General features: G+C 52.9%; 2 protein-coding genes across 2 annotated transcripts in view; one reads left to right on the plus strand and one right to left on the minus strand.

Moving 5' to 3' along the window:
* The first annotated feature begins 9 nt into the window (after positions 1-9).
* Positions 10-2226, plus strand: LOC136750488 (proline/serine-rich coiled-coil protein 1). Its single transcript, XM_066705646.1, has 4 exons — positions 10-205; positions 472-529; positions 631-1459; positions 1636-2226. Exons 1-4 carry the CDS (start codon positions 184-186, stop codon positions 2224-2226), a joined length of 1500 nt encoding a protein of 499 aa, XP_066561743.1. The 5' UTR covers positions 10-183.
* A 2561-nt stretch (positions 2227-4787) lies between these two features.
* Positions 4788-24355, minus strand: part of celsr2 (cadherin, EGF LAG seven-pass G-type receptor 2) — a 48668-nt gene continuing 29100 nt past the window's right edge. Inside the window, exons 9-35 of the mRNA XM_066703037.1 lie at positions 23308-23474; positions 22938-23117; positions 19710-19823; positions 18367-18541; positions 18072-18213; positions 17795-17915; positions 17144-17327; positions 16925-17026; positions 16733-16827; positions 16379-16588; positions 15997-16180; positions 15364-15507; positions 15064-15229; positions 14809-14973; positions 14413-14539; positions 14097-14297; positions 13705-13879; positions 13447-13559; positions 13235-13317; positions 12832-12958; positions 12616-12732; positions 12383-12513; positions 11781-11869; positions 11265-11435; positions 8439-8648; positions 8004-8295; positions 4788-7208 (exon numbers count right to left, since the gene is read on the minus strand). Of these exons, the coding sequence (XP_066559134.1) occupies positions 7187-7208; positions 8004-8295; positions 8439-8648; positions 11265-11435; positions 11781-11869; positions 12383-12513; positions 12616-12732; positions 12832-12958; positions 13235-13317; positions 13447-13559; positions 13705-13879; positions 14097-14297; positions 14413-14539; positions 14809-14973; positions 15064-15229; positions 15364-15507; positions 15997-16180; positions 16379-16588; positions 16733-16827; positions 16925-17026; positions 17144-17327; positions 17795-17915; positions 18072-18213; positions 18367-18541; positions 19710-19823; positions 22938-23117; positions 23308-23474 (4007 nt within the window). The 3' untranslated portion in view covers positions 4788-7186. The remainder of the gene's footprint in view (positions 7209-8003; positions 8296-8438; positions 8649-11264; positions 11436-11780; positions 11870-12382; positions 12514-12615; positions 12733-12831; positions 12959-13234; positions 13318-13446; positions 13560-13704; positions 13880-14096; positions 14298-14412; positions 14540-14808; positions 14974-15063; positions 15230-15363; positions 15508-15996; positions 16181-16378; positions 16589-16732; positions 16828-16924; positions 17027-17143; positions 17328-17794; positions 17916-18071; positions 18214-18366; positions 18542-19709; positions 19824-22937; positions 23118-23307; positions 23475-24355) is intronic.

Here is a 24355-nt window from a genome sequence, read left to right on the forward strand (position 1 = left end):
GGAGCCAGAGTCTCCAGATTCAAACCAGCACAGCAGCCGGACCCGCACGGCCTCGTCCACCAGTCACAGAGCAGACAGCTGTGCGGCCTGTGTGTAGTGAGCAGGTCTGCGGTGTACTGGTGAAGCTCACCCGGCTGTGTGCTTGTGTTTGCAGCCCGCTCTCCTGCTCAGCCGCCCGGCGGGATGGAGCTGCTGGCGGGGGAAGGTAAGGACGCACCTCCATCAACATGTTGACACGATGGGGGTGTACAAAGTGACGAGCTGTGTTATGAAGCTGCACATCCCATAATACAGTGGATCTCAACCCTCAATTACTAAATTCTCCATTGAGTAATAATTTTCTTACATTTTACTTTTTAAATTGTGTAACTGATGAAGTTGGTTGCTCCATAAGATAAGAGGTTCCCTAAGTTGAACTGAACTCTGTGGCTCTGCAGTGGAGGTGTGACCCGCCTGCTCTCTCTCTTTCAGACGTGCGCTTCATAACAGAGGAGACGTTTGATTTCAGCCTCGACTCGCCGTCAGACAGGTACCGTCTTCAACCTCCACTCATTCTGGTACAGCTTGTGTGCTAACAATGAAATGATGAAACCCATGTTAATAAGAGTGTGTCTCTGTGTGTCGCTGCAGTCGGGAGCTGCAGGACGCTTGCGAGGAGGAGGAGGTGTTGGTGGGGCCAGTGCGGCTCGCCGGGCGCTGTGTGGCGAAGACTCTGGACCTCAACGTCCCAGAGGCGGAGCTTCTGCAGGGGGCCAGGGGGGCCGGGGCGCCGAGCTGGAGCCCCCTGAGCGCAGAGCGGCTGGAGCAGATATCCCTGGAGGCGAACCGTCTGGCCCGGCAACTGCGTCGCGGCGCGCGCAAAGAGAACGGCGGGGGGGCGGAGCCACGCTGCCCGCGCCGGGAGACCTATGTGGTGAGAGACAGTCCGGTGAAGGACCTGCTGCCCTCCATCTCCCCAGCACCCATGGCCGAGGGGCCCTCCTGCCCCGCTGCCCCCCCGAGCGGTCAGTCTCCGCCCCGCAGCGGGGCCACAGGCAAGGCCACAGGCAAGGCCACAGGCAGGGCCCAGCCTCCTCCCAGCAGACCGGCTCCCAGCAAGGCAGCTAAACCCCCTCTGCCACAGCCCAGGGCTGCCATGGTGACAGACACAGCTGGCCCCCGCTCTCGGGCCCCCCCTGCCAGACGCCCTGGCGCGCTCTCCCCCAGCTTCACCCGGGCACCCCTCATTCCGCCCCGCAGCCCCCCAACCCCGGCCACCACGCCCCCCACGGCGCCGGGCAGCTCAGACACGGAGGGCAAGCAGGCCCGGCCGAACCCCCTGAATTCACCCCGACCCCAGCTGGAAGACGGGAAGAAGCCCCCCAGGAAGACGAGCGCCGCCGCCGATGCCCCCCAAGGGGCTCTCGAATCCTCAGCCATGAGGAAACCGGCCCCCAGCAGCGCCCCCCACCCCTACCAGGTACCCATACCTACACAATACCCTCGAGCTGCACACAGACACGCACAACTCCCTGACGCACACGCACTCTCACACACACACTCACTGACTCTCACTCAACACTTCTGTTTGACGTGTGCGTGTCTGTGTATGCTGTCCAGCCTCTCTCTGTCACACATGTATTTTTCCCGCTGCAGTCGGAGCTGTGCAGGAACCCGGGTGCAGCCAAGAGATGCGCCCCACCCGGACCGGACCGGCGTCCCCAGGCCCGGAGAACCGCCATCCCGGCTCTGCGGCCGACCCCCCCCTCCGGCATCCCCAAACATGGCGGCAGGGCGGCCACACTGGGGCCCCTGCCCCCCCCGATGGCGGCACAGACAGGTGAGTCTCCTGGGGCGGGTGGGGGGGCTCCAAGTGCAGCTGCGTGTCGACGCCTGCCCGGCCCTGGCCCCGGCCTCATGCCCCATCTGTGTTTCAGCTGCCCCCCCCCGGGCCTCCCAGCTGCCTACCTACACCGGACGGAGCCGCCTGGTGCCCCCAAGGGCCCTGCCCAGAGTGGGGGGGCCACTGTGAGCACAGGCTCCGGGGCTGACGACGCTCCTGTGAAGACCCCCACCCCCCAGGCCCATCTGCACAGACTGGGGACAGATGGACGGACGCAGCTGGTCTTCCTGCTCTTGGCCGTCTGGATGCGCAGGAGCTTGGCCAAAACCGTGCCCCCACGGCAGCAGGCCGTGTTCATCGCCGGGCACCACCCCCCATCCCAGGCTGTTGCAATGTGCGAGTGACCTTTATTATGATGTGTTACAGTTAGTATGCCAGGGGGGTAAGTGGCCCCTGTCAGGAGGTGGTGTGGCGCAGCCCCTCCAGGGCCCCCGGGGGTTACACCGGACCGCCGTCGCGGGGCCGCAGGACAGCTGACGCTCTGGTTCTGTGGTCTCTGCTACACTGCGGCTCAGGGTGCTGTGAGTGTGTGCGTGTTCTGCTGCTCTGTGTCATCAGCGCTCTGATGTGACGCTCTGGGGTCTGAGTAACTGAAGCCCAACCTGTTTCCTGAGCGGCCCCCAGGGGCCCTGTGTGCGTCAGTGCAGGCTAATCCAAGGCGCTGCTCTCTCTCACTCCCAGTCCTGTCCAGTCAGGTAGCACTGTACCATTTTTCTGGACACACTGACCCTCTCAACCCCCCTGGTTGTAGGGACTGGGATAAAACTCCACAACCCTTTCACTGGACTGGACTGGAACTAACTAACACTAACACCTCTGGGTGCCTGGAGCCCCTGCACTCCCACCACAGTAGACCCCTCGGACTGAGACACACACACACACACTTCTAAACAAACAAGTGCATTGTGACAACCCAGCTGTTAATGAATCACAGAGCACATGCTGACACACCCACACACTGACACACTCGGTCACTGAAGCACTGACACACCGGCCCCCATTGACAGCCCTGACGCACTCTGTCCTCACCTGCTCTTGGGCCGGGCCGCTCCAGGCGCCTCAGTGTGCTGCGTGCCGTTGTGCTGTTGTGTTTCTCTGCTGTGAAAGGACCGACTGGATCCAGAATCTCGGCTCATGTGTGCACCTGAACTGCATGCCAGCTTCTCTAAATAAACACTTGATTTTCTCATTAGATGTCTTCGTGTTTGTCTTCAGGCTGATTTATTCTTCTGCGTAGAGACGCGTATATTTAATAATGAATATGTGATGTGTGGAAAATCACGTGTTTCACCAATCAACATGATTATAAATCTTTCACAATGACTAACTGTATTGCAAAGACCAGACTGGGCTGTATAATATTATTATTAATAATAATAATGTTTAATATTCAGTACAGCCTGCCTAAACTGCGGCTCAGCGGTTGGAGAAGTACACTACCGCTCAAAAGTCTTAGAACACCCCCATTTTCCCAGTTTTATTGAAATGTAAGCACAGTTTTTAAGTACAGTTTCCTACACCATCAATAGGCACTTGGAAACTGGAGGAAACTGACAGGGAGAGGCCTGGCAGAGCCAAAGCCACAACAGAACCAGAAGACACGTCTCTGAGAGTCAACGGCTTGCATGAGAGGCGGCTCACAGGACAGCAGCTTCAAGCACAGCTTCACACTGGTCAAAGTCAGCAAGTCTCAGTGTCACCTGTGAAGACAAGACTTCGAGCTGCAGGGTTGACAGGTCGAGTGGCAGTAAAAAAAAACATTGCTAAGATGGCAAAATAAGAACAAGAGGCTTGCCTGGGCCGTGAAGCACCGCCAGTGGACTACTGAAGACTGGAAGAAGGTCTTATAGACCGATTAATCAAAATGTGAAATTTTCGGTTCATCATGCAGGGTTTTTGTACGCCGTCGAGTAGGCGAGAGGATGGTTCCTCAGTGACACCAACTGTCAAACATGGAGGAGGTGATGGTCTGGGGCTCTTTTGCTGGATGCAGAGTCGGCGACTTGCACAGAGCGAGTGGCACCCTGAACCAAAACGGCGACCACAGCACTGTGCAGCACCATGCAATACGCTCTGGTATACGCCTAGTTGGTCAGGGGTTCATCCTACAGCAAGATACTGACCCAAAGCATGGGATGAACTGGACAGAAGGGTGAAAGCAAAGCAACCTGCAAGTGCAACACATTTGCGAGAACTTCTGCAACAGTGTTGGGAAGAACTTTACGAACAAAATTTGATTTCCATTGTAGAAAGAATACATTGAGACGTTAAACTGCGTAAATTTCAATAATAAATTGAAAAATGCAGGTGTTCTAAAACTTTTGACAGGTTTATAGCTGAGGTATGAGGAGCTTACAGCTGAAACCCCGTATATGCATTTAATTCAAATATTTAGTAACAGAACGGATATGAGGGAGAAATTCTCACACACAGATTTACTGTTGAATTGAAAAGCGGCTATTATTATTATTTTTATTTTTATTTCTTGGCAGACGCCCCATTTCCAGGGCGACTTAAGTGCAAACTATGCACTTGGCTATAGTGGCAATGGTGTTGAGTCTCTAGCTAACTATAGCAAGACAATATAGATCTGCACGTACAGGATGCAATATGTGTGTGCGTGTAGTTTCAGTAACACGGCATTAACAGTGTGTGTTGATTTACATCCATACAACCCTAGGTGCACCATAGAAAAGGGTTTTGTTTTCTTTACATTGTGATCCACGCGTCAAGTATGTTGGCAGACACCTATGCGACGCCCGTGCATGTACGCAGAGACGCTGACACAGAAGTATAAATCAGGCTTTAGTAGTCTTAAACAGCACCATAGAGTCCTAGTGGATTGGGACACAGAGACGCCCCCCAGTGGAGGAATCACAGACTGCGAGTGAAGGTGACGCACAGCTTGGGTTCCAAACTCAGGTTTATTGTCCTAAAAAGCAGCTGGGAGGGAGAAGGAGAATCGAAACGAGAGAGACTCCTCGGCACAGTAGTCAAAAAAGTAATAAATAAAAATACCTGCTTAAAAAAAAGCATCCGAACAGAAAAGGAGACGGTGGATCCCTACAGTCAGGGTCGTGAAACAGGCTTTTCATTCAAAAATATATTTCTAGCTATCGCCGTCTCAGAACGTACAGGCAGCCGTGGCTCTGGGGCGGCTGATCCCTGGGGGGCCGGGGGGCTGGTCTCTGGTGTGCAATTATTATTATTATTATTATTATTATTATTATTATTCCTATTTCCCACGTGAATATAGGTTGGATCAGCGATGCAAACTAGACTTATAGAAACAGTCCAATTGTAAACAGTAACTGGAGTCCAATGGGGTCGCACACCAGAGACCGGCCTGGACAACATCAGCACAGCAGGGGTCTCAGCACGTGGCCCAGAGGTCCCCCAGGATCCCCAGAGAGCAGGACCGGCCCGCGGGCTCCGGGCAGACCCCACAGACACACCAGACACAACACACACAGCCCTGGCCTTCGGACAGGGGCATTACAGGGTATAGAAATGTGTGTGTGTGTGTGTCTCAGAGGGAAGACGGGGCCCTGTGCTCAGTAACACAAAGAACAGAGGGAGAGTCGGACACACTGAGCCACTGATAAGAACGTCGTGTTGTGTTGTGTTGTGTGAAGGTCCAGGCGTGTGTGTGAGCTCCGTCCCGCCCGCGGCTCTGCTCTCCACAGTCCTACAGTGCGGGGCTACACTGCTACACTACTCACATTATACACAACCTATACAGTATGAACAGCTCGTCTCCAACAGCAGTTTCTCCTCTTAAATAAAAACAACAACAGATACAAAATGTCCTTCAAGTCAGAAATCTTTCCGAGTCTTTTCTCCTGTTTGTTTCAGTTTAGTTGCAGAGTCTCGTAGGAACAATCGCTATAAAATTTCCTCCAAAGAAAGAGAGAAAAAGTAGAAAATCCTCGATACAGTCCGGCGTCGGCAGCTTCTTCATGTCCAGCGTTTTCACATGTTTCTTTATTTACATTTTGTCTGTATCCCAGTGTAATAACAAAATCAAGGCTTGGTGGTAAAAGGCAGGTTTCTCACACTCGGCCACTCACACTCACACACACACACACGTACTCACTCACTCTCTCACAGTCACACACAATCAATCTCACACACACACACTCTCACACACTCACTCTCACACACACACACACACACACACTCACACATTCAGACTCACACACACACACACACACACACACACTCACTCTCACACACACACACACACACACACTCTCACACACTCACTCACACACACACACGCACACACTCACTCTCACACACACACACGCACACACTCACTCTCACACACACACATATGCACACACTCACTCTCACACACACATTCAGACTCACACACACTCACTCTCACACACACACACACACACACACACACACACACTCTCACACACTCACTCACACACACACACGCACACACTCACTCTCACACACACACACACGCACACACTCACTCTCACACACACACATATGCACACACTCACTCTCACACACACACACACTCACTCTCACACACACACACACTCACTCACTCACAGTCAGGCAGTCACTCTGACCCCGCGCCAGCCGTCCCTGCAGGGATGGTATCCTGGCATCATTGTGGGGCAGCACAGAGGGAGCCTCCTGCCGAGGGTCCGTCCTGACCTCTGACCCCTCTTCCTCTTCCTTTCTCACACTCACACTACCACCTCCTGCCAGGCTCACTGCCACTGGCACACTTGCATCAGAGACTGAAAAATCATCATAATCATCATAGAAAACATTGTGCCACGTGTGTTGAAAGCCATACAGCCCCCCTGATGTCTGATATACAAAAATCCCTGAAGACTGCGGTCCGTGGGAGGCGGCCCAGGCCGGCCGAGTGGAGAGGAAGAGTGTCAGTGTCTCACTTAAAAAACAAAACAGCGCCCCAGTGCGTTTCATCCTCAGTAGTCAAACACGGGGGCCACAGGTTCCCCACGGGTCCAGCAACGCTCCGGAGACGCAGCGGGAGAGGACAGTGCGTCCATTCAAGTATTTGTAAAAATTTTATATTGAGATCCACCAACGAGGCCCCTGGGAAGCTTAGTGTCCAGTGCCGGAGTGCAGGGGCCCGGTCCAGAGCCGGCGCTGGCATGAGAGGACAGTGAAACAGCGCGCCGGTGATGAGGTCGTCCTCCAGGCCCGGGCGTCCTCGCGGGGCCGGGCCGCCACTACACTGCCAGTCTCTGTGCGCTGTGCCCAGCCCAGGCACCACAGCCACGCCCCGGGTCCGGGTCCCAGCCAGGGCTAGATTGAGGTGTTGTCACTGCTGCTCACAGGGGGGTGGAGGAGGAGGGTGGGAGGTGTGGAACGAAGGGGAACAAAACAAAACAGAACGGAGGAAAAACGAGGAAGGAAGAAGGAAAAAAACAATGCGTGGTCATGATGCTGACTCTGTGGGGTGAGAGCGGAGACAGGACAGAGTGGAGAGAGAGGAGAGGAAAAGACAGACTATGGGAATAGAGAAGGAGGGAGAGGGAGAGAGAGACTGAACAGAGAGCGAGAGGAATGTGGCACAGTATGCATCTCTGGTGTGTTAGTGGGGGGGGAGGCTGGTTAGTCTGGATGCGCACCACGATGCATTAATGGAGGAAGTTAAAGAAGAGGAATCTGGGAGCGTTGGAGAGAGGAAACAGAGGAGAGAAAGGCAGGTTAGTCAGGGAGACTCCACGGCCCCAAGTGCAGTCTGGGAAATCTCACACAGGGCCGCAGGTCGCACTGGCACCTGGGCACAGTGCTCAGGGTGGCACGGCTAAACATCTATCAATCAGAGACAGCTGTGTGTCCAGGGAGAGAGACAGAGAAAGAGAGAAAGAGAGAGAGAGACACAAAGAGGGGATGGCAACAACAGGAGAGAACACGGAGAGGCAGCCCAGGGCAGGTAGAGATGGCTGTCTCGGGCCAGATGATGGTCAGGACTGGTCTGGTCTGGTCTGGGCTAGTTTGGGCTGGGCTGGGCTGGTGCCACACCGTGCCCTTGTGTTGGGTGGCGTGGGCCTCAGCCCAGACAGTGTGGCAGGGTGTTCTGTCACAGCCGGGCCGAGCCGGGCCTGGCGGTACTCACTCGGAGCCGGACGAGTCCTCATCCACGGGGCCGGTGCGGATGCTCATGGCGATGGGCGGCAGGCTGTGGGGGGGCAGGCCATTGGGTGGCAGGCTGTGGGGGGGCAGGCTCTGGGGCAGCAGGCCGTTGGGCGGGTCCAGCGGGGTGGGGCGGGGCCGGGGGGGGCGGCCGCCTTCGCTGGAGGAGGAGCCGCGTGACGAGGCGGGACGCCCCCCCCCAGACAGCTCATTGTGAATGCGGGTGATGCTGCCCTTCTCTGCGATGGGGGGCAGCGGCTTCTTCTTCAGGATGCCTGCGGGGGACAGAGAGGGGCATCAGAGACATGGCACAGCCGGGCACTCAGTGCAGAGACGAGAGATAACGCGATAACGCTCTGAGCCCAGTGTTCCCCATGTCCCCCTCAGCTCCACGAGTGTGTGCCTAGTGTGTCCTCACCTTTCTGTGGCAGGGCGCCAGGGTGCGGCAGGGCGGGCAGGGTGCCATCCCTGTGGAAACCGTGTCCGTTCTCGCGGGGCCGGTCCTGCAGCAGGGCCTCCTGCCCCCCCCCACACTCCACCGTCAGCCGCTCCGGCCCCCCAACGCCCTCACTCTCGCTCGCCGTCGTCACAAACTCCCCCGGCCAGTAGGGCTGCAGCAGATTGTCCACTGCGGGAGAGGAGAGGACAGGAGAGGACAGTTCATGAACTGTAGCTGAAATAGAGCGTGGGCAGAATGAGAGAGAGAGACGGAGAGACCGTGAGAGACAGAGAGAGGGGGAGAGACGGAGCACGAGAGAGCAGTCACTAGCAAGATGAGCTCCTAAAAAATATAGTTATGTGTGTTTTTTCTTGGTGAAATTAATTATTAATTGGAAATAAGCAACATCAGAGATCAATATATGGAATTATATTCAAAACCAACAAAAAGGATTAAGACCACCAACACCCCACCCCTGACGAAGACGATGTCCCCGCAGCAGAGAACACCACACGTGACACGAAACCCCCTGCCAACCTCTCACTCCCCCGCCATATGCAGCCCATTCGAGAGAGCTGGGCCCTGCTGGAGCTGGAGTTCGCTGAGTCCCGGGAGCTCGTGCCGACCCGTCTCCCCGAGGCCGGCCTCGCTCAGCGGCTGCGGGACGAGGTGAGCCAGCTGGAGAGGGAGAGCCGGGTTCATGTATTGCTCAGCTCTTGGGACTAGTGTAGTGGACTACGCCCTCACTGACAGGGACCCCAGTCTTATAAACGCTTTCACTGTCAGGACACAACATCCCCTCTCTGATCATAATCAAATCACTGTGTTCCTGCAGGCCACAGTCACAACATGCTGTCACAGCCCTGTAACACAGATGGGCTCCAAACTGCACAGACACCTTTAATAAAGCAACCAGTTAAACTAAAATTACTAACTTCATTAACACCTTCCTAAACACACAGGACCAACCAAATGTGACAGGACTAAATCTGGCAGCTGCACACATCAACTCAATTTTTGATCAGGCTGCTGTAATGGCACAATTAAAACCAACCAAAAAAACAACAGAATAAACACAGACACACTGAGGAATGGTTTGATGAAGAATGCAAAAAAATACGGACAGATTTAAGAAATGTATCCAACCAGAAACATCATCAACCACACAACCCAGATTCACGCTGAAGGTACTGTGAGACACTAAAGCGTGTGTGAGCAGCAACCTGGGGAAGGAGTTCTGCAGTACCGGATACTGGCCTTCCTCACCACAGTGTCCTGAGTCAGACTGGCTTTCTCCCAAATCACAGCACTACTGATCATATTTACACCCCACACACCCTCACAGACAAACACGTCCACCAATAAAGCAAAAGAAAAATATTTGCCCGTTTCATTGACTTGAAGGACTATATTCTAGGCGCCTTCAAAGTGGTGTCGAGGGTAAAGTTTATAATGTAATGAAATCAATGTACACAGAAAACAAGAGTAAGGATTGACTACAAAATGACAGAGTTCTTCACTCAGGGCTGTGGGGTGTGACAGGGCTGCGGTCTGAGTCCAGCACTGTTCAACATCTATATCAGTGAGCGGCCACAGTGTCGAGGGTCTGACGCCCCGGCCTCGCTCTCCTCGATACAGAGATACAGCTCCTGCTCTACAGAGGACCTGGTGCTGCTGTCGCCCACAGAGCCGGGCCTGCTGGAGCAGCACAATCAGACCTGGGCCCTGGCAGTCCATCTGGACAAGAGTTATGGTTTTCCAGAAGAAAGCCCGATCTCAGGGACACAGGTACCGCTTCACTCTGGGAAACACCGTATTAGAGCACTGCACAAGCTGCACACACCTGGGCCTGAGCATCAGTGCGTCACCAGCCTGGCTTTGAACGCACTAGAAGACGAGGCACACCGGGCATTTTATGCCATAAAGACACGATTTGCGAAAACAACAATACACACAGAGCCCTGGACACACAGAGCCCCGACACACAGAGCCCCGGACACACAATGACCAAAACAACAACAATTGGGAAAATTGACATGTATCGGAAAAACAAATACACAAAAGCATGGAGAAGAGAATAAGTTTCAAAACAAACTGGAATGCTCCGGCCTTGAATAGAAATATTAAATTGGCTGAATACTTAAACATCAAAAATATAAAAGAGAGACAAAATCTGACTAAATACAGGCTCAGCGACCACAGCCTTGCCGTCGCAAAAGGCCGCTACAGAAACCCCTAGTTGTCCAGAGCAGAGCATCTGTGCAGCCAGTGTGACGGGAGCTGGACACAGAGCGCACTTCCTGCTGTCCTGCCCTCAATATGCACAGATCAGGGAGACACAGTTTATACAATTCAAAACGCAAAGCCCTGAATTCAGAGTGCTCCCAAGTGCTGCACACTCCCCGTCCTGCTGGGAGAGGAGCAGCGACGGCCATCACAGCAGCCCAGTGTGTGTCCCCTGCACAGCCTGCGGGACACAGTGAGACACCAGCCTGCGGGACTCCATTGTAAAACAAAATACAAACAGTCGGGTTCATTGCCTTTTTTTTGGTCATGATTGTCATGACACAGATTTTGATACATAAACCAAATATGGTCTATATTTTATTTTATTTTATTTTACTATGTATGATGTTCGTTCCACTGTTCCACTGGTCATGTTCTATTTGCCTTGTTTGATAGTACATTTGTTTCTGCTTTGGCTATATTGTGATTGGTCATGCCAATAAAGCTCCTTTGAATTTGAATTTGAATTTGAACTTGAGAGAAAGAGAGAGAGGGAGGGAGAGCAACGGGGAGGGGTACCTTTCGGGGTGCTGTGAGGGGGCAGCTTGTCGTTGTTGTGAGCAGCCAGGTTCTCCCAGCAGTGCTCGGGGGGGTAGGGCTCATCCTCGCTGTCGGAGGAGTGAGTGGAGGCGTAGGAGCCACTCTGGTCGTCCTCCAGGGACAGGTCACTGTCCGAGTCCGAGTCACGCTCTGAGAGGAGACACGCACACGCACATGCACAAGCACACACAGAGCGCTGGGTTAACAACACAGCTAGTGCAGAGACAGGCGCATCCTCGTGGCCTGGCCCGGTGATTACAGCTGCAGAGAGTGTATAGCTCTGTCATTATAGTCTGTTGCAGTGAATGTGGTCCGGTCAGGCCCGGCTGTGCGGCTGCTGTGTGCCGTATGGAGTCAGGCTGAGTGCTGGAATGGTGCATGTGCATCTGGGTCATCAGTCACGATCACAACAATGTCAGTGTGTGCGAGTGTGTGTGTGTGTGTGTGTGTGTGTGTGTGTGTGTGTGTGCGGGTGACTCTGTGTGCATGTCGTACCGTCAGCAGGGTCCTTGTCGTGGAAGAGGGCAGAGTTGTGGTCATTCAGCGCAATATGGGCCTGGCTGTTGTTGAGTCCAGAATCCTCCCTGAGACACAAACACACACAGCCCTTACACACACAGACACAAACACACAACCCCTGCACTGCAGGCGGCTTTTAATCTGCTGAGTTTCCGTTGTCTGTTCTTTGCTGAAGCAGATTAAATGTGCAGGGTATTACATGCAGGTAACAAAAATGTCCACTATAATTACACTATGGGAGGAATAGAACTAGATGAAGTAACGCATGAGAAAGACCTAGGAGTCAATGTGGACTCCTTACTTTCTCCATCCAAGCAATGTGGGGAAGCAATAAAAAAGGCAAACACAATGCTGGGGTATATTGTCAAAAGTGTAGAATTGAGAACAAGGTACTTAAAGGTTTTCCTCCATTTTCAGCTCTAATGAAGACTTGGCACAGATATCCAACACTAATGAAATACTGAATAAGTTCAATAATTTATGTCAAGCTACTATAGATCTAAGGGTTCATTATGAACAGATGAAGGACTGATGACGTCCTACAGTAAGGCAGATAAAGTGACTCTCGGGGCCGGTACCTGAGCACGAAGGGGATGTAGGTGGTATGGCTCTTGCCGGAGCGCGTGGTGCTATTCAGGGAGGCGCTGGAGTCGCCGAAGGGGGGCCGGTACAGGCGGCCGTCCACGTAGGTGTTGTTGCAGTTGTAGGACTGCGGGGGAGACAGTGGCCGGTCAGACGCACAGAGCAACGACAACACAACAGCGCTGGGCACACAACAGCACTGGGCACACGACAGCGCGCCGGCACTCACCGAGGCCATGGACTTGCTGGTGATGGCGTCGTCGCTGTGCTGGCGGCCGCAGCAGTGGCGCAGGGCGCGGCGGACCTCCTTGTTGAAGACCACGCGCAGCAGTAACACGCAGGGGCCCTGTGGGGAGAGCGGGGGTCTCAGAGGGCCACACACTGCTGCACAGACCAGGGGGACAGAGAGAGGGAGTGTACGGAGGGCGGGGGGGTGGGGGGATACCTGCACACAGTTGAAGGCGGCGAACAGGTAGTGAAAGATGATGGAGTCACTGTTGACGGAGAGCAGAGCAAACAGCCAGGTCACACTGACCAGCAGGAGGACCACACAGGCCGTACGCAGCCCACAGCTGGACACGGACAGAGAGAGACAGGGAGTTAATACAGACACAGAGAGACGGACAGTGAGAGACACAGTTAATACAGAGACAGAGAGAGACAGGGAGAGACAGTTAATACAGAAGCACAGAGAGACAGACAGAGAGACAGGGAAAGACAGGGAGTTCATACAGAGACACAGAGAGACAGAGAGAGACAGTGGGACAGTGAGACAGACAGAGAGACAGGTAGTCAGAGGGACAGACAGAGGGAGAGACAGGGTGGTGGACGGCGGCTGCAGGACTCACACTGGCCCGCCCTTCTTCTCGAAGCCGTGGTGTCGGGGGGAGCAGGACGCCCGTCCCGCCAGGATGAACATGAAGATATTCATCTGAGAGAGAGAGAGGAGGAGAGAGAGAGAGAGAGAGAGAGAGAGGAGGACATTCACATTGCAACACAACACAGTGCATTATAGACACACACACACACAGTGCAGTGTAGACACACACAGGTTACTCACCGACACGGCCAGAGCGATGGGTCCGGCAAAGCTCCAGATCAGCGTGTCGTACAGAGACAGCCAGCAGAAGTCAGGGTTCCCATAACCCTCGGGGTCCAAACCCACAGCCAGCCCTGCGCGCACACACATGCACACACAAACACGCTTTATTCACATTGTATTTATGTATTTTTGACATTGATTCATTTATATTGTTTTTGTCAGGACAGGGATCAGTGGTAAGGGTCATCCTCAGGTCAGAGGTCAGGGGTCACTGACCTGTGATGAAGGCCGGCACGCCCCAGCCCACCATGTAGTAGAAGCGCATGGGGCCGTAGTTGATGTCGCGCACCTCGGTGGTCATGCGGTACAAGTGCAGCCCCTCGAGGAAGTGCCACGAGAACGAGCACATGTAGAAGAAGTGCAGCAGGATGGCAATGACCGTGCAGACGAACTGAAGCAAGGGAGGGAGAGAGAGAGAGATAATGAAGGAGAGAACAAGAGAGGAGAGGGGGATAATGAAGGAGAGAACGAGAGAAGAGACAGGAAGGGAAAGAGAGATGAATGAGAGAAGAGACAGGAAGGGAGAGGGAGTCAGTGAAAGGGAAAGAGTGAAAGAGAGTGAGAGAAAGACAGACAGAGAGACGGACGGACGGGGAGGCGGCACTGACCGGGTTGTCGGCCTGGTTGATGCCCAGGATGAAGACGAGCTCGGCGAGGAAGAGCGCGGCGGCGGCGTTGCTGGCGATGCTGCAGTGGTTCGAGTGCAGGGGGCGCAGGAGCAGCAGCAGCAGCAGCGTGAGGAACAGCCCCCCCAGCGTCACCCCCACCGCGCTCACCGTCACCAGCTTGAGTGGCAGGATCTCCCCGTTCTGTGAGAGAGAGGACAGAGAGAGGGCCATGAAGTGACCTCACTGGGCTGGGCTGGACTGGACTGGTACTGGACTAGTCTGATCTCATCTGGGCTGGGCTGGGCTGGGATCTCACCTCCCTGCGCGACACATCCATCAGCACGGCGAAGCTGGTCATGTGACTGCACTGGCAGCTGATGTGGGTGTGGTTCCGGAACACCACCTCACAGCCCTTCGCTGACCACGCCCCCGCCCCCCCGATCCTGAGAGAGAGAGACAGAGGGATGGAGAGAGAGAGAGGGAGAGAGAGAGTGTTATTTCATTTTGTAAAGAACCCATTTCAATAGGACTTCCTGTTTGTTATTTCAAACGGAGTGTCTGTCTTGAAGAGGGCAGTGTGTCACTGTGTGTGTTAGAGTGTGTGTCAGTGTGTCAGTGTGTGTGTGTGTGTGTATCAGTGTGTTAGTGTGTGTTAGAGTGTGTGTCAGTGTATCAGTATGTGTGTGTATCAGTGTGTCAGTGTGTCCCTCACGGTATGGAGTGGTTCCAGAACACGCAGATGGGTTTGGACCGCTCGTCGGTGTTGACCAGGCGGAACTGCACAGTGACTGGCCCGTCCAGTGCGCCCTGCATCTCCTCGCCGTCATGCACCGTGATGCTGACCACCGGCGTGTTGATGATCGGCCGCTTCGGCACCCTAGGGGGGACAGGGGAGCACACTAATCACACACTACATCACCAAAACACCAAATACCACGATGCGAGTGTTTGTGTTGTGTGTCTGTACCTCAGGCTCCTCTTGTCGGGGTCGTAGTTCTGGGGCAGCAGTGGTGCCAGGCTGTGGTAGATGATGACGCTGGCCACTGCCTCCTGCCCACCCTGGGCCGGGTGGCGCCGAGTCCGTAGGGCGGTGCGGTTCACTTCCTCAGGGGCGGAGTCCGGCAGCTGGGCCCCTGTGCCAGGAGAGAGGGAGGGAGAGAGGGAGAGAGAGAGAGAGACAGATGTCAGATAGATGAGAAAGTGTGCAGTCAGTGAGTGGTCAGTCTGGTCAGTGTGCGATCAGTCTGGTCAGTGTGCGGACTCTTGCCTTTGCTCTCGGGGGGAGCGAACACGGAGTCGGGCAGAGTGACCGAGGTGTCCAGGTCAGCTGGTTGAGCCCCGCGCAGAGACTCGTACCGCGGCAGCCGGGCACCCGCGAAGTTCATCTTGTCCAGCCGGTCGATGGAGACGACTGCAGCAGGACACAGGGGTCAGCGTTACAGGGGGTCAATCACATTCACTGCCACAACATGCACCACAGACACGCCAAGAGTCACGCAGTTAACTACACGTCTGACCCTGGTGCCCCGGAGAAGTCTGTCTCTCTCCTCGGCGCCTCCTGGTTCTTTCCTCCTTCTGTCTCTGTTCTTTCTGTGTTTCTCTCAGATCTTCCTGTGCCGTCAGATCTACACGTGTACCTGTGTGCCACACTGTGCCGAGCGCTCTCTCTCCGGGGCAACTTATCAATTAACAAACAATTGATTGACTGCTTGTTAAACTCAGATTCTCTCCCTGTCTCTGTCCCTCTCTCTCTCTAATCCATTCAAATTCAAAGCAAGCTTGATTGGTGTGACTGTTGTTGAAGCAGTGAGACAGGCCGGAGCCCGTGGACGGGGCGATGGGAACGACACCTGCAGCAACTCTACACCCGAGACCCCGACTCCATCTCTGCGTCTCTCACCAATGTTGGCGGTAGCGATGGTGAAGGGGCTGAGGTAGGTGGCCCTCATGTTCTGTGCCAGCGCGTTGGCATAGCCCTCGTAGTGACGCAGCAGCAGCGCCGTCCCACCCTCGCGCTGTTGGATCAACTCCCAGTGTGCCCGTGTGTCCGGAGCCAGGATGGCACTGCCCACCCGGAACAGGTTCTGAGAAGCAAGGAGTGCACACGGGCACACACACAGACACACACAGACACACAATTAATCAGCTGAACTCAACAGGGTGAGTCTGGCTGTGTGTCTCTGTGAGTCTGCCTCCTTCTCCCTCCGTGTGAGTGTGTGTGTGTGAGTGAGTGTGTGTGTGCGTCTCGAGTGTGTGTGTCTAGAGCATGTGTGCGGTCCCACCTCGGTGAAGTGCACATCCTGGGTGGCGGTGAGCTGGAAGCCGCGCTGTGCGCTCTCGTGCTCCAGCAGTCGCTGCGTCAGGCGGTAGGCCACAGTGACGTCGCTGCCGTACAGCGCGGGCGTGTGCAGCGTGGCGTTGCTCAGCTGGCTCGCGAGGCGCCGTGCCCGGCCCGAGTCCAGCAGGGAAAGGTTCTGCCACAGCTCGTCCGCCTGGGGGCACAAAGGCGGGTCAGACAGAGTAACGCAACCACACAACACAATGACGACAGCCTACAACACCGCTACACACCGATACAGAACAGCAGCTGCATGGCTACAACGAGAGGATGCCACACAATGGCGGGGGATACGTACGAAGCTCTTGAGGGGGGCAAAGGCAGACGAGGTGCAGTTGAAGAGGTTGGGGGGAAGCCAGCCCTTGTGCTCATCACAGTGACGGATCGCCGTGCCTGAGGAACACAAACACACACACACAGGGTGAGACTGACACACACACACACACACACATACACACACACAAACACAGAGGGAGAGACACACACTCACCCACGGAGCCGCGGGGGCAGGGCACGGCAGCCGGCAGGCCAAACTTGGTCCTGGGCCACCAGATCTCAGCCTCCATCGCCCGGGGGCAGCTGTCATAGATCACTGCGGAGAGAGAGAGAGAGAGACAGACAGAGGAGTGAACACAGGCAAACACACAATTCCCGACACGCATACACACTCCACACTCACTCACACCGACACACGCACTCACACACTAACCTTCGCAGCCGCTGTGCGACACCTCAGCGAAGGGGTTGTCGCAGCGGTCGCAGCGCTGGCCGATGACGCCGGGCTTGCACTGGCACTGGCCGCTCTCGGGGCCGCAGGTCCGGGACACAGAGCCGGTGGGGAAGCAGTCGCAGGGGAAGCAGATGGCGCTGCCCGCCGGCCGGTAGTGGTTCTCCTGGTGAAAGGAGGAGGCAGAGTGAGAGAGTGCAGGGTGAGAGAGAGACGGGGAGGAAGCTGGGCGGTGTGTCAGTGAGGAGAGGAGCTGACCAGCTCTCTTTCCCCTCTGTGCACACAACACACCACACTGCACAAACACTGACAGCACACTCACACACACCGCACAAACCGCACACACAAACTGCACACACACTCACACTACACACACACACACACACTCTCACACTACAGACACACTCTCACACACACACACACTCACACACTCACTCTCACAGACACACTCACACACACCGTACAAACCGCACACACAAACTGCACACGCACTCACACTACACACACACACTCACACTCTCACACACATTCACTCTCACATACACATACACACACACACACACTCACTCTCACACACACACTCAAACACACTACACACTCACACACAGCCCCCGGCCCCTTGGCACAGCCCACCTTGCAGCGACAGGCCCCGGTGGTCTTGTTGCAGTCGAGGTCGAAGCCCAGCTCTGTGTGGCAGTGGCACGGTCCGCACATGGGGTGCCCCCACCAGCCCTTGGGGCACGGCTGGTCGATCCTGGGAGAGAGTGGACAGCTGTCAGTCACACGGCTACACCAGACCGTTCGCAGAGGGGTTTAATTAACCAATAACCAGTGTGTGTGTGATTTAGGCCCCGCCTCCGCTGTGACAGGAAGGACTGGGGGTGTGGCCCTGGAGGGGGCGGGGCCTCACTTGTTCTCGCAGTATTGGCCGAAGTAGCTGCTGGCGCAGTCGCAGGTGTAGCCATGGGAGGAGCTGGGCTTCCTGGTGCAAGCTGATTGGTGCTCACAGGGGTTCAGGGAGCACACGTCTGTACAGCTGTCGCCATAATAGCCTGAGAGAGGGAGAGGAAGAGAGAGTGAATGGGAGACAGGGGATTACTGAAAGGTCAGAAATTAAATACATTTCATATTTTAAACCAAAATACACTTTTGGAAAACACCCCTTAACGTTCCCCACCACCCTAATGACCCCTGACCCCACTCACCGGGGTCGCAGCTGCAGGAGTAGCTGTCCCAGTCGTCGCTGCAGTAGCTGCTGGGGGGGCAGGGCCCCGAGTCGCAGGGGTCGGGCAGACTGCAGCCGCGCTCCACATTCACCCGCTCTGCCTGGTTCACGTTCAGAGAGACCGCGCTGACCACCGTCTCGCCCAGCCGCACGCCCTACACACGCACATAGAGACACAACACACACAGACACGCACAGAGACACACCACACACACACAGAGACACACACACACAGACACACAACACACACAGACACACAACACACACAACACACACAGACACACAGAGAGACACAACACACACAGACACGCACAGAGAGACACAACACACAGACACGCACAGAGACACAACACACACAGACACGCACAGAGACACAACACACACAGACACGCACACACACACCACACACACACAGAGACACACACACACACAGACACACAACACACAGACACACAACACACAAAACACACAGACACGCACAGAGAGACACAACACACAGACACGCACAGAGACACAACACACACACACAGAGACACACACACAGACACACACAGAGACACACACACACACAGACACACACACAGAGACACACACACACACAGACACAACACACACACAGACACACACAACACACACAGACGCACACAGAGACACACAACACACACAGACACGCACACAGAGACACACACACACACAGACACAACACACACACAGACACACACAACACACACAGACACACACACACACAGACACAACACACACAGACATGCACACACACACAGACACACACAACACACACAGACGCACACAGAGACACACAACACACACAGACACGCACACAGAGACACACACACACACAGACACAACACACACACAGACACACACAACACACACAGACACACACAGAGACACACAACACACACAGACATGCACACACACACACACACAGACACACACACAGACACGCACACAGAGACACACACACACACAGACACAACACACACACAGACACACACAGAGACACACAACACACACAGACACGCACAGAGAGACACAACACACACAGACACGCACAGAGACACAACACACACACACAGAGACACACAACACACACAGACACACACAGAGACACACACACACACAGACACACACACACACACAACACACACAGAGACACACACACGGAAACATGTCAGTGTGGGTGTCCAGTCCAGAGCATATCTGTTTATCGGTGTGTCCATCTGTCCTGTCCTCTCCGTCAGTCCGTCCAGTCCATCTGTCCCGTCCCCTTGGTCAGCCCGGCGGTCCAGCTCAGTGACTCACCTGCATGCAGCCCCTGAACCCCTCCAGCACGGTGCCGTCTGCCCCCCCCACGCCCCCCACGCTCAGGGAGGTCAGAGTCAGACCCTGCAGCCCCCCCTGCAGCTCCACGCTGGCCTGAGGACACACACACACACACAGCTGCGATTAATCACCTGTGCCCATTACAGGGAATAAAATTAACACCCGCCACCCGCCAAATGCGGGTCGATTTAGCCAGTGGCGGTTAAATCTGTCAATCTTACCAGCCACTGTGGCAGGTAGCCAACAAGTGTAAAGGAACTCAACTTTTAGTTTCTCCTAGCGTATTGGTCAATATGTTTCAAAATACGAAATAATTTGTTGATGTTGCAGTGTTGGTACAGTGAGGGAAAAAAGTATTTGATCCCCTGCTGATTTTGTACGTTTGCCCACTGACAAAGAAATGATCAGTCTATAATTTTAATGGTAGGTGTATTTTAACAGTGAGAGACAGAATAACAACAAAAAAATCCAGAAAAATGCATTTCAAAAAAGTTATAAATTGATTTGCATGTTAATGAGGGAAATAAGTATTTGACCCCTTCGACTTAGTACTTGGTGGCAAAACCCTTGTTGGCAATCACAGAGGTCAGACGTTTCTTGTAGTTGGCCACCAGGTTTGCACACATCTCAGGAGGGATTTTGTCCCACTCCTCTTTGCAGATCCTCTCCAAGTCATTAAGGTTTCGAGGCTGAGGTTTGGCAACTCGAACCTTCAGCTCCTCCACAGATTTTCTATGGGATTAAGGTCTGGAGACTGGCTAGGCCACTCCAGGACCTTAATGTGCTTCTTCTTGAGCCACTCCTGTGTTGCCTTGGCTGTGTGTTTTGGGTCATTGTCATGCTGGAATACGCATCCACGACCCATTTTCAATGCCCTTTCTGAGGGAAGGAGGTTCTCACCCAAGATTTGACGGTACATGGCCCCGTCCATCGTCCCTTTGATGCGGTGCAGTTGTCCTGTCCCCTTAGCAGAAAAACTTGAGATCTTGCATGGAGCCCCAGACCGAGGGAGACTGACAGTTATTTTGTGTTTCTTCCATTTGCGAATAATCGCACCAACTGTTGTCACCTTCTCACCAAGCTGCTTGGCGATGGTCTTGTAGCCCATTCCAGCCTTGTGTAGGTCTACAATCTTGTCCCTGACATCCTTGGACAGCTCTTTGGTCTTGGCCATGGTGGAGAGTTTGGAATCTGATTGATTGATTGCTTCTGTGGACAGGTGTCTTTTATACAGGTAACGAGCTGAGATTAGGAGCACTCCCTTTAAGAGAGTCTCAGCTCGTTACCTGTATAAAAGACACCTGGGAGCCAGAAATCTTGCTGATTGATAGGGGATCAAATACTTATTTCCCTCATTAACATGCAAATCAATTTATAACTTTTTTGAAATGCGTTTTTCTGGATTTTGTTGTTGTTATTCTGTCTCTCACTGTTAAAATACACCTACCATTAAAATTATAGACTGATCATTTCTTTGTCATTGGGCAAAAATACAAAATCAGCAGGGGATCAAATACTTTTTTCCCTCACTGTACCAACACTGCAATATCAACAAATTATTTCGTATTTTGAAACATATTGACCAATACGCTAGGAGAAACTAAAAGTTGAGTTCCCGTACACAAATACTTTTTTCCCTCACTGTATATTAGTTGATTTGGCAAACCGCAATATCATATTTTTTGAAAATATATGGCAACTGGACAGTCTTTGGTCCAGGAGGACAGATTTCATGGGAGAGCAATGAAGCAGAAGTAAGGTGTTTAAGGGTGTTGAAAAATAATGACTTTGAATTACTTTTCATAGTCATAATTACTGACTTTTTAATTACCTGGTCCAAAGTGTTTCAGAATTATAATATGACAGAAAAGGAAAGAGGAGCAACAGACACATTATACACACACAGCAGCTATTGCTGTTTATTCTGTATCCGCTGCACCTCGAACACAGTTATGTTTCTGAACGCAGAGCAGCAGTCTGAGTGTGGTGTGGAGAGGAAAAGTCAATCGTTTAGTCAAGTAGACTGTATAAATTAGTTAGCTAGATAGGTCTTATCCATTTTGTATTTCGCTGTTGTGAAAGCATTGCCACAAGGACAATAATGTTAAGGCATTTTCATTGCAGCTCACATTGCTACACTGGCAATTGAATGAAAATGTATAACAAATGAAAAAGGAAAACATATTGGTCGGTCAATTACAGCTGTAATTGCACAATATTCCTTTATAAAACAAATAGTCACAACCTTTATAGTTAATTTGAAATTGTGACAATAAAAAGTCGTGATAATGTCGGGACAATAATATGAGTCTGACACGAGGTGTGTAAGAGTTGACAGGTCTGCTGTTATTATGCCATTTCCATACGACTTGTATTTTTACATAGATATTTATTTAACAAAGTTGTTGTGTTAGATAAGTATTCATCAACTGCAGCAATTACAAAGTATTAATTTATGGGGAAACGATTTGCGATAGAGACGTGCATGTTTTGCTGTGCAGCGGAGATTCTGCTGAAGAGAAATGTGCGGTTTGTTCACATCGTGTCTTTGCAGGCGTGCGGTATTGACCAATGGAAAGGACGTCACTGTCTGTCATCATTCCTAGAGATTTATATATTTTTTACCCACCCACAGACCGTGACTCTATGAATATCTAGCCAATCCAATGAAATCCTTTTAATGACGTGCAGAGCCCAGAGAAGGGAGTAGCACTGAAGAGGAAGAGGAGTATGAAGAGCAATGATGTGTCACCATATAACACCCCTTCTCATGTCTCTACTTGCAACTGTTATAATTCAACAGAATGCAATGTTTTGATCAAAGACCTTATAACACTTGCAAGTAGAAACTATGTGGAGCATGTTTTTCTATCCAGCTCCTTTTCCCTCATACACACTGTCTAGTCTATACAGGTGTGCAATTAGCTTTTGTTATAGTGATTGATTAATTACCTGAATAATTGCCACGTTTTAACATGTTCACCACACATTTACACACCCTCATGCACTTTTGGTGATGTCTGCCTTTGGCTGGTAAAAATACCAAAGTGGCTGGTAAGTTTTTTCCTTCTACCAGACACAGTGGCTAGTGGCCAAAAAAAATATTTTTATCCCCTGACCCATTAACTACTGGAAATACACATACATTAACACAACATGCCATACACACACACACACAGCTGCGATGAACTGTGCCCATTAACTCACAGTGTGCTGCCCGTAGTCGAAAGACAGGATGGCCTGGCAGGACGTGGCTGCCCGCCCGGCCCTCAGCTCCAGCTGCAGGTGATGCCAGTCGCCGTCGTTCACCTTGAGCTCCTCCATCTGGAGAGACTCCACCTCCTCACCCCCCCGCTGCACGACCAGCAGCACGCTGCCCTCACTCAGCTGAGCACACACAACACACACGCAACACACACACGTACAACACACAAGAGACAGACAGACAGAGATCAGTGTAATCCCACGGGTGTCCAGCAGGTGGAGCCCGAGCCCTGGGCGCTGGGGGATCCTGCTCAGTGTGTCAGTCACGGTTCTGCCGTATCTGGCATTGTGTAGGCGGGGCGGGGGGGCTCACCTGCAGGCTGAGGGAGGCGTGTGTGCCGGCAGCGGCGCGCAGCAGCGTGGCATGTTGCTGCCGTGTGCGGAACATGAGGCCGGTGAACCAGGGCAGGGTGAGGGGCACGGCCAGGTTGCCCCACTGGACCAGACTGCCCCCCAGGAAGTGCAGGGGACTGGCCATCACTGCGGGCAACACACAGTATTAATACACACACACATGAACACACACACACACACACACGAACACGCACAGGCTCCCTCTCTCTCTCTCTGAAGCAGCTGCATATGCTCGTCAGCTTGCAGTTGTTAATTTGAGACACTAATTAGCGTCTGGGCTTCAGACACGAGGCAGGGAGACTCACTGGGATTACAGAGCCTCGTCACAGAGGAGGGGGGGGGGGAGAAACAAAACACAGAATGCCCCTTTCTGTCTCTCCACCTCTCCCTCCCTCCCTGTTTCTCTCTCTACCTGCCTCTCTCTCGCTCCCTCCCTCCCTCCCCGTCTCTCTCTCCACCTCTCCTCTCCCTTCCTCCCTCCAGCTGTTGAGATCAGTGTGTCAGTGAGAGCAACAGCTGCTGGCCGAGCAGACGGGAGACTGGCACTCGTTCACACAGCCACCCCCCTCTCCCTCTCTCTTTCTCCCACTGTCCCATCCCTCTCTCTCTCAATTCAAAACTCAAAATTAGCTTTATTGGCATGACATGTTTATACAATGTACACAGGTGATACATAAACACAACAAGAAAAACAACATACAGATATATACAGTATTCAAATATTTATTTCCCTCATTAACATGCATTTATAACTTTTTTGAAATGCGTTTTTCTGGATTTTTTTGTTGTTTTTCTGTCTCTCACTGTTAAAATACACCTACCATTAAAATTATAGACTGATCATTTCTTTGTCAGTGGGTAAATGTACAAAATCAGCAGGGGATCAAATACTTTTTTCCCTCACTGTAATAAAGTGAAAATGAAAGATATGGATACCTTGAACATCATTTAAAAAATGTAACGAATCAACAATAATAAAAAATATAAATAATAATAATATACATGAA

This window comes from Amia ocellicauda, chromosome 5 (assembly GCF_036373705.1).
Source record: "Amia ocellicauda isolate fAmiCal2 chromosome 5, fAmiCal2.hap1, whole genome shotgun sequence".
In the NCBI taxonomy this organism is placed as follows: Eukaryota; Metazoa; Chordata; class Actinopteri; order Amiiformes; family Amiidae; genus Amia; species Amia ocellicauda.

What these genes read in the sequence shown, in the direction of transcription:
- LOC136750488 (XM_066705646.1), top strand. Translation starts at nt 184, where the DNA reads ATGGAGCTGCTGGCGGGGGAAG. An exon ending in CTCGACTCGCCGTCAGACAG is followed by an intron (nt 530 to 630) that starts GTACCGTCTTCA and finishes GTGTCGCTGCAG; the next exon opens with TCGGGAGCTGCAGGACGCTT. An exon ending in GCGCCCCCCACCCCTACCAG is followed by an intron (nt 1,460 to 1,635) that starts GTACCCATACCT and finishes TTCCCGCTGCAG; the next exon opens with TCGGAGCTGTGCAGGAACCC.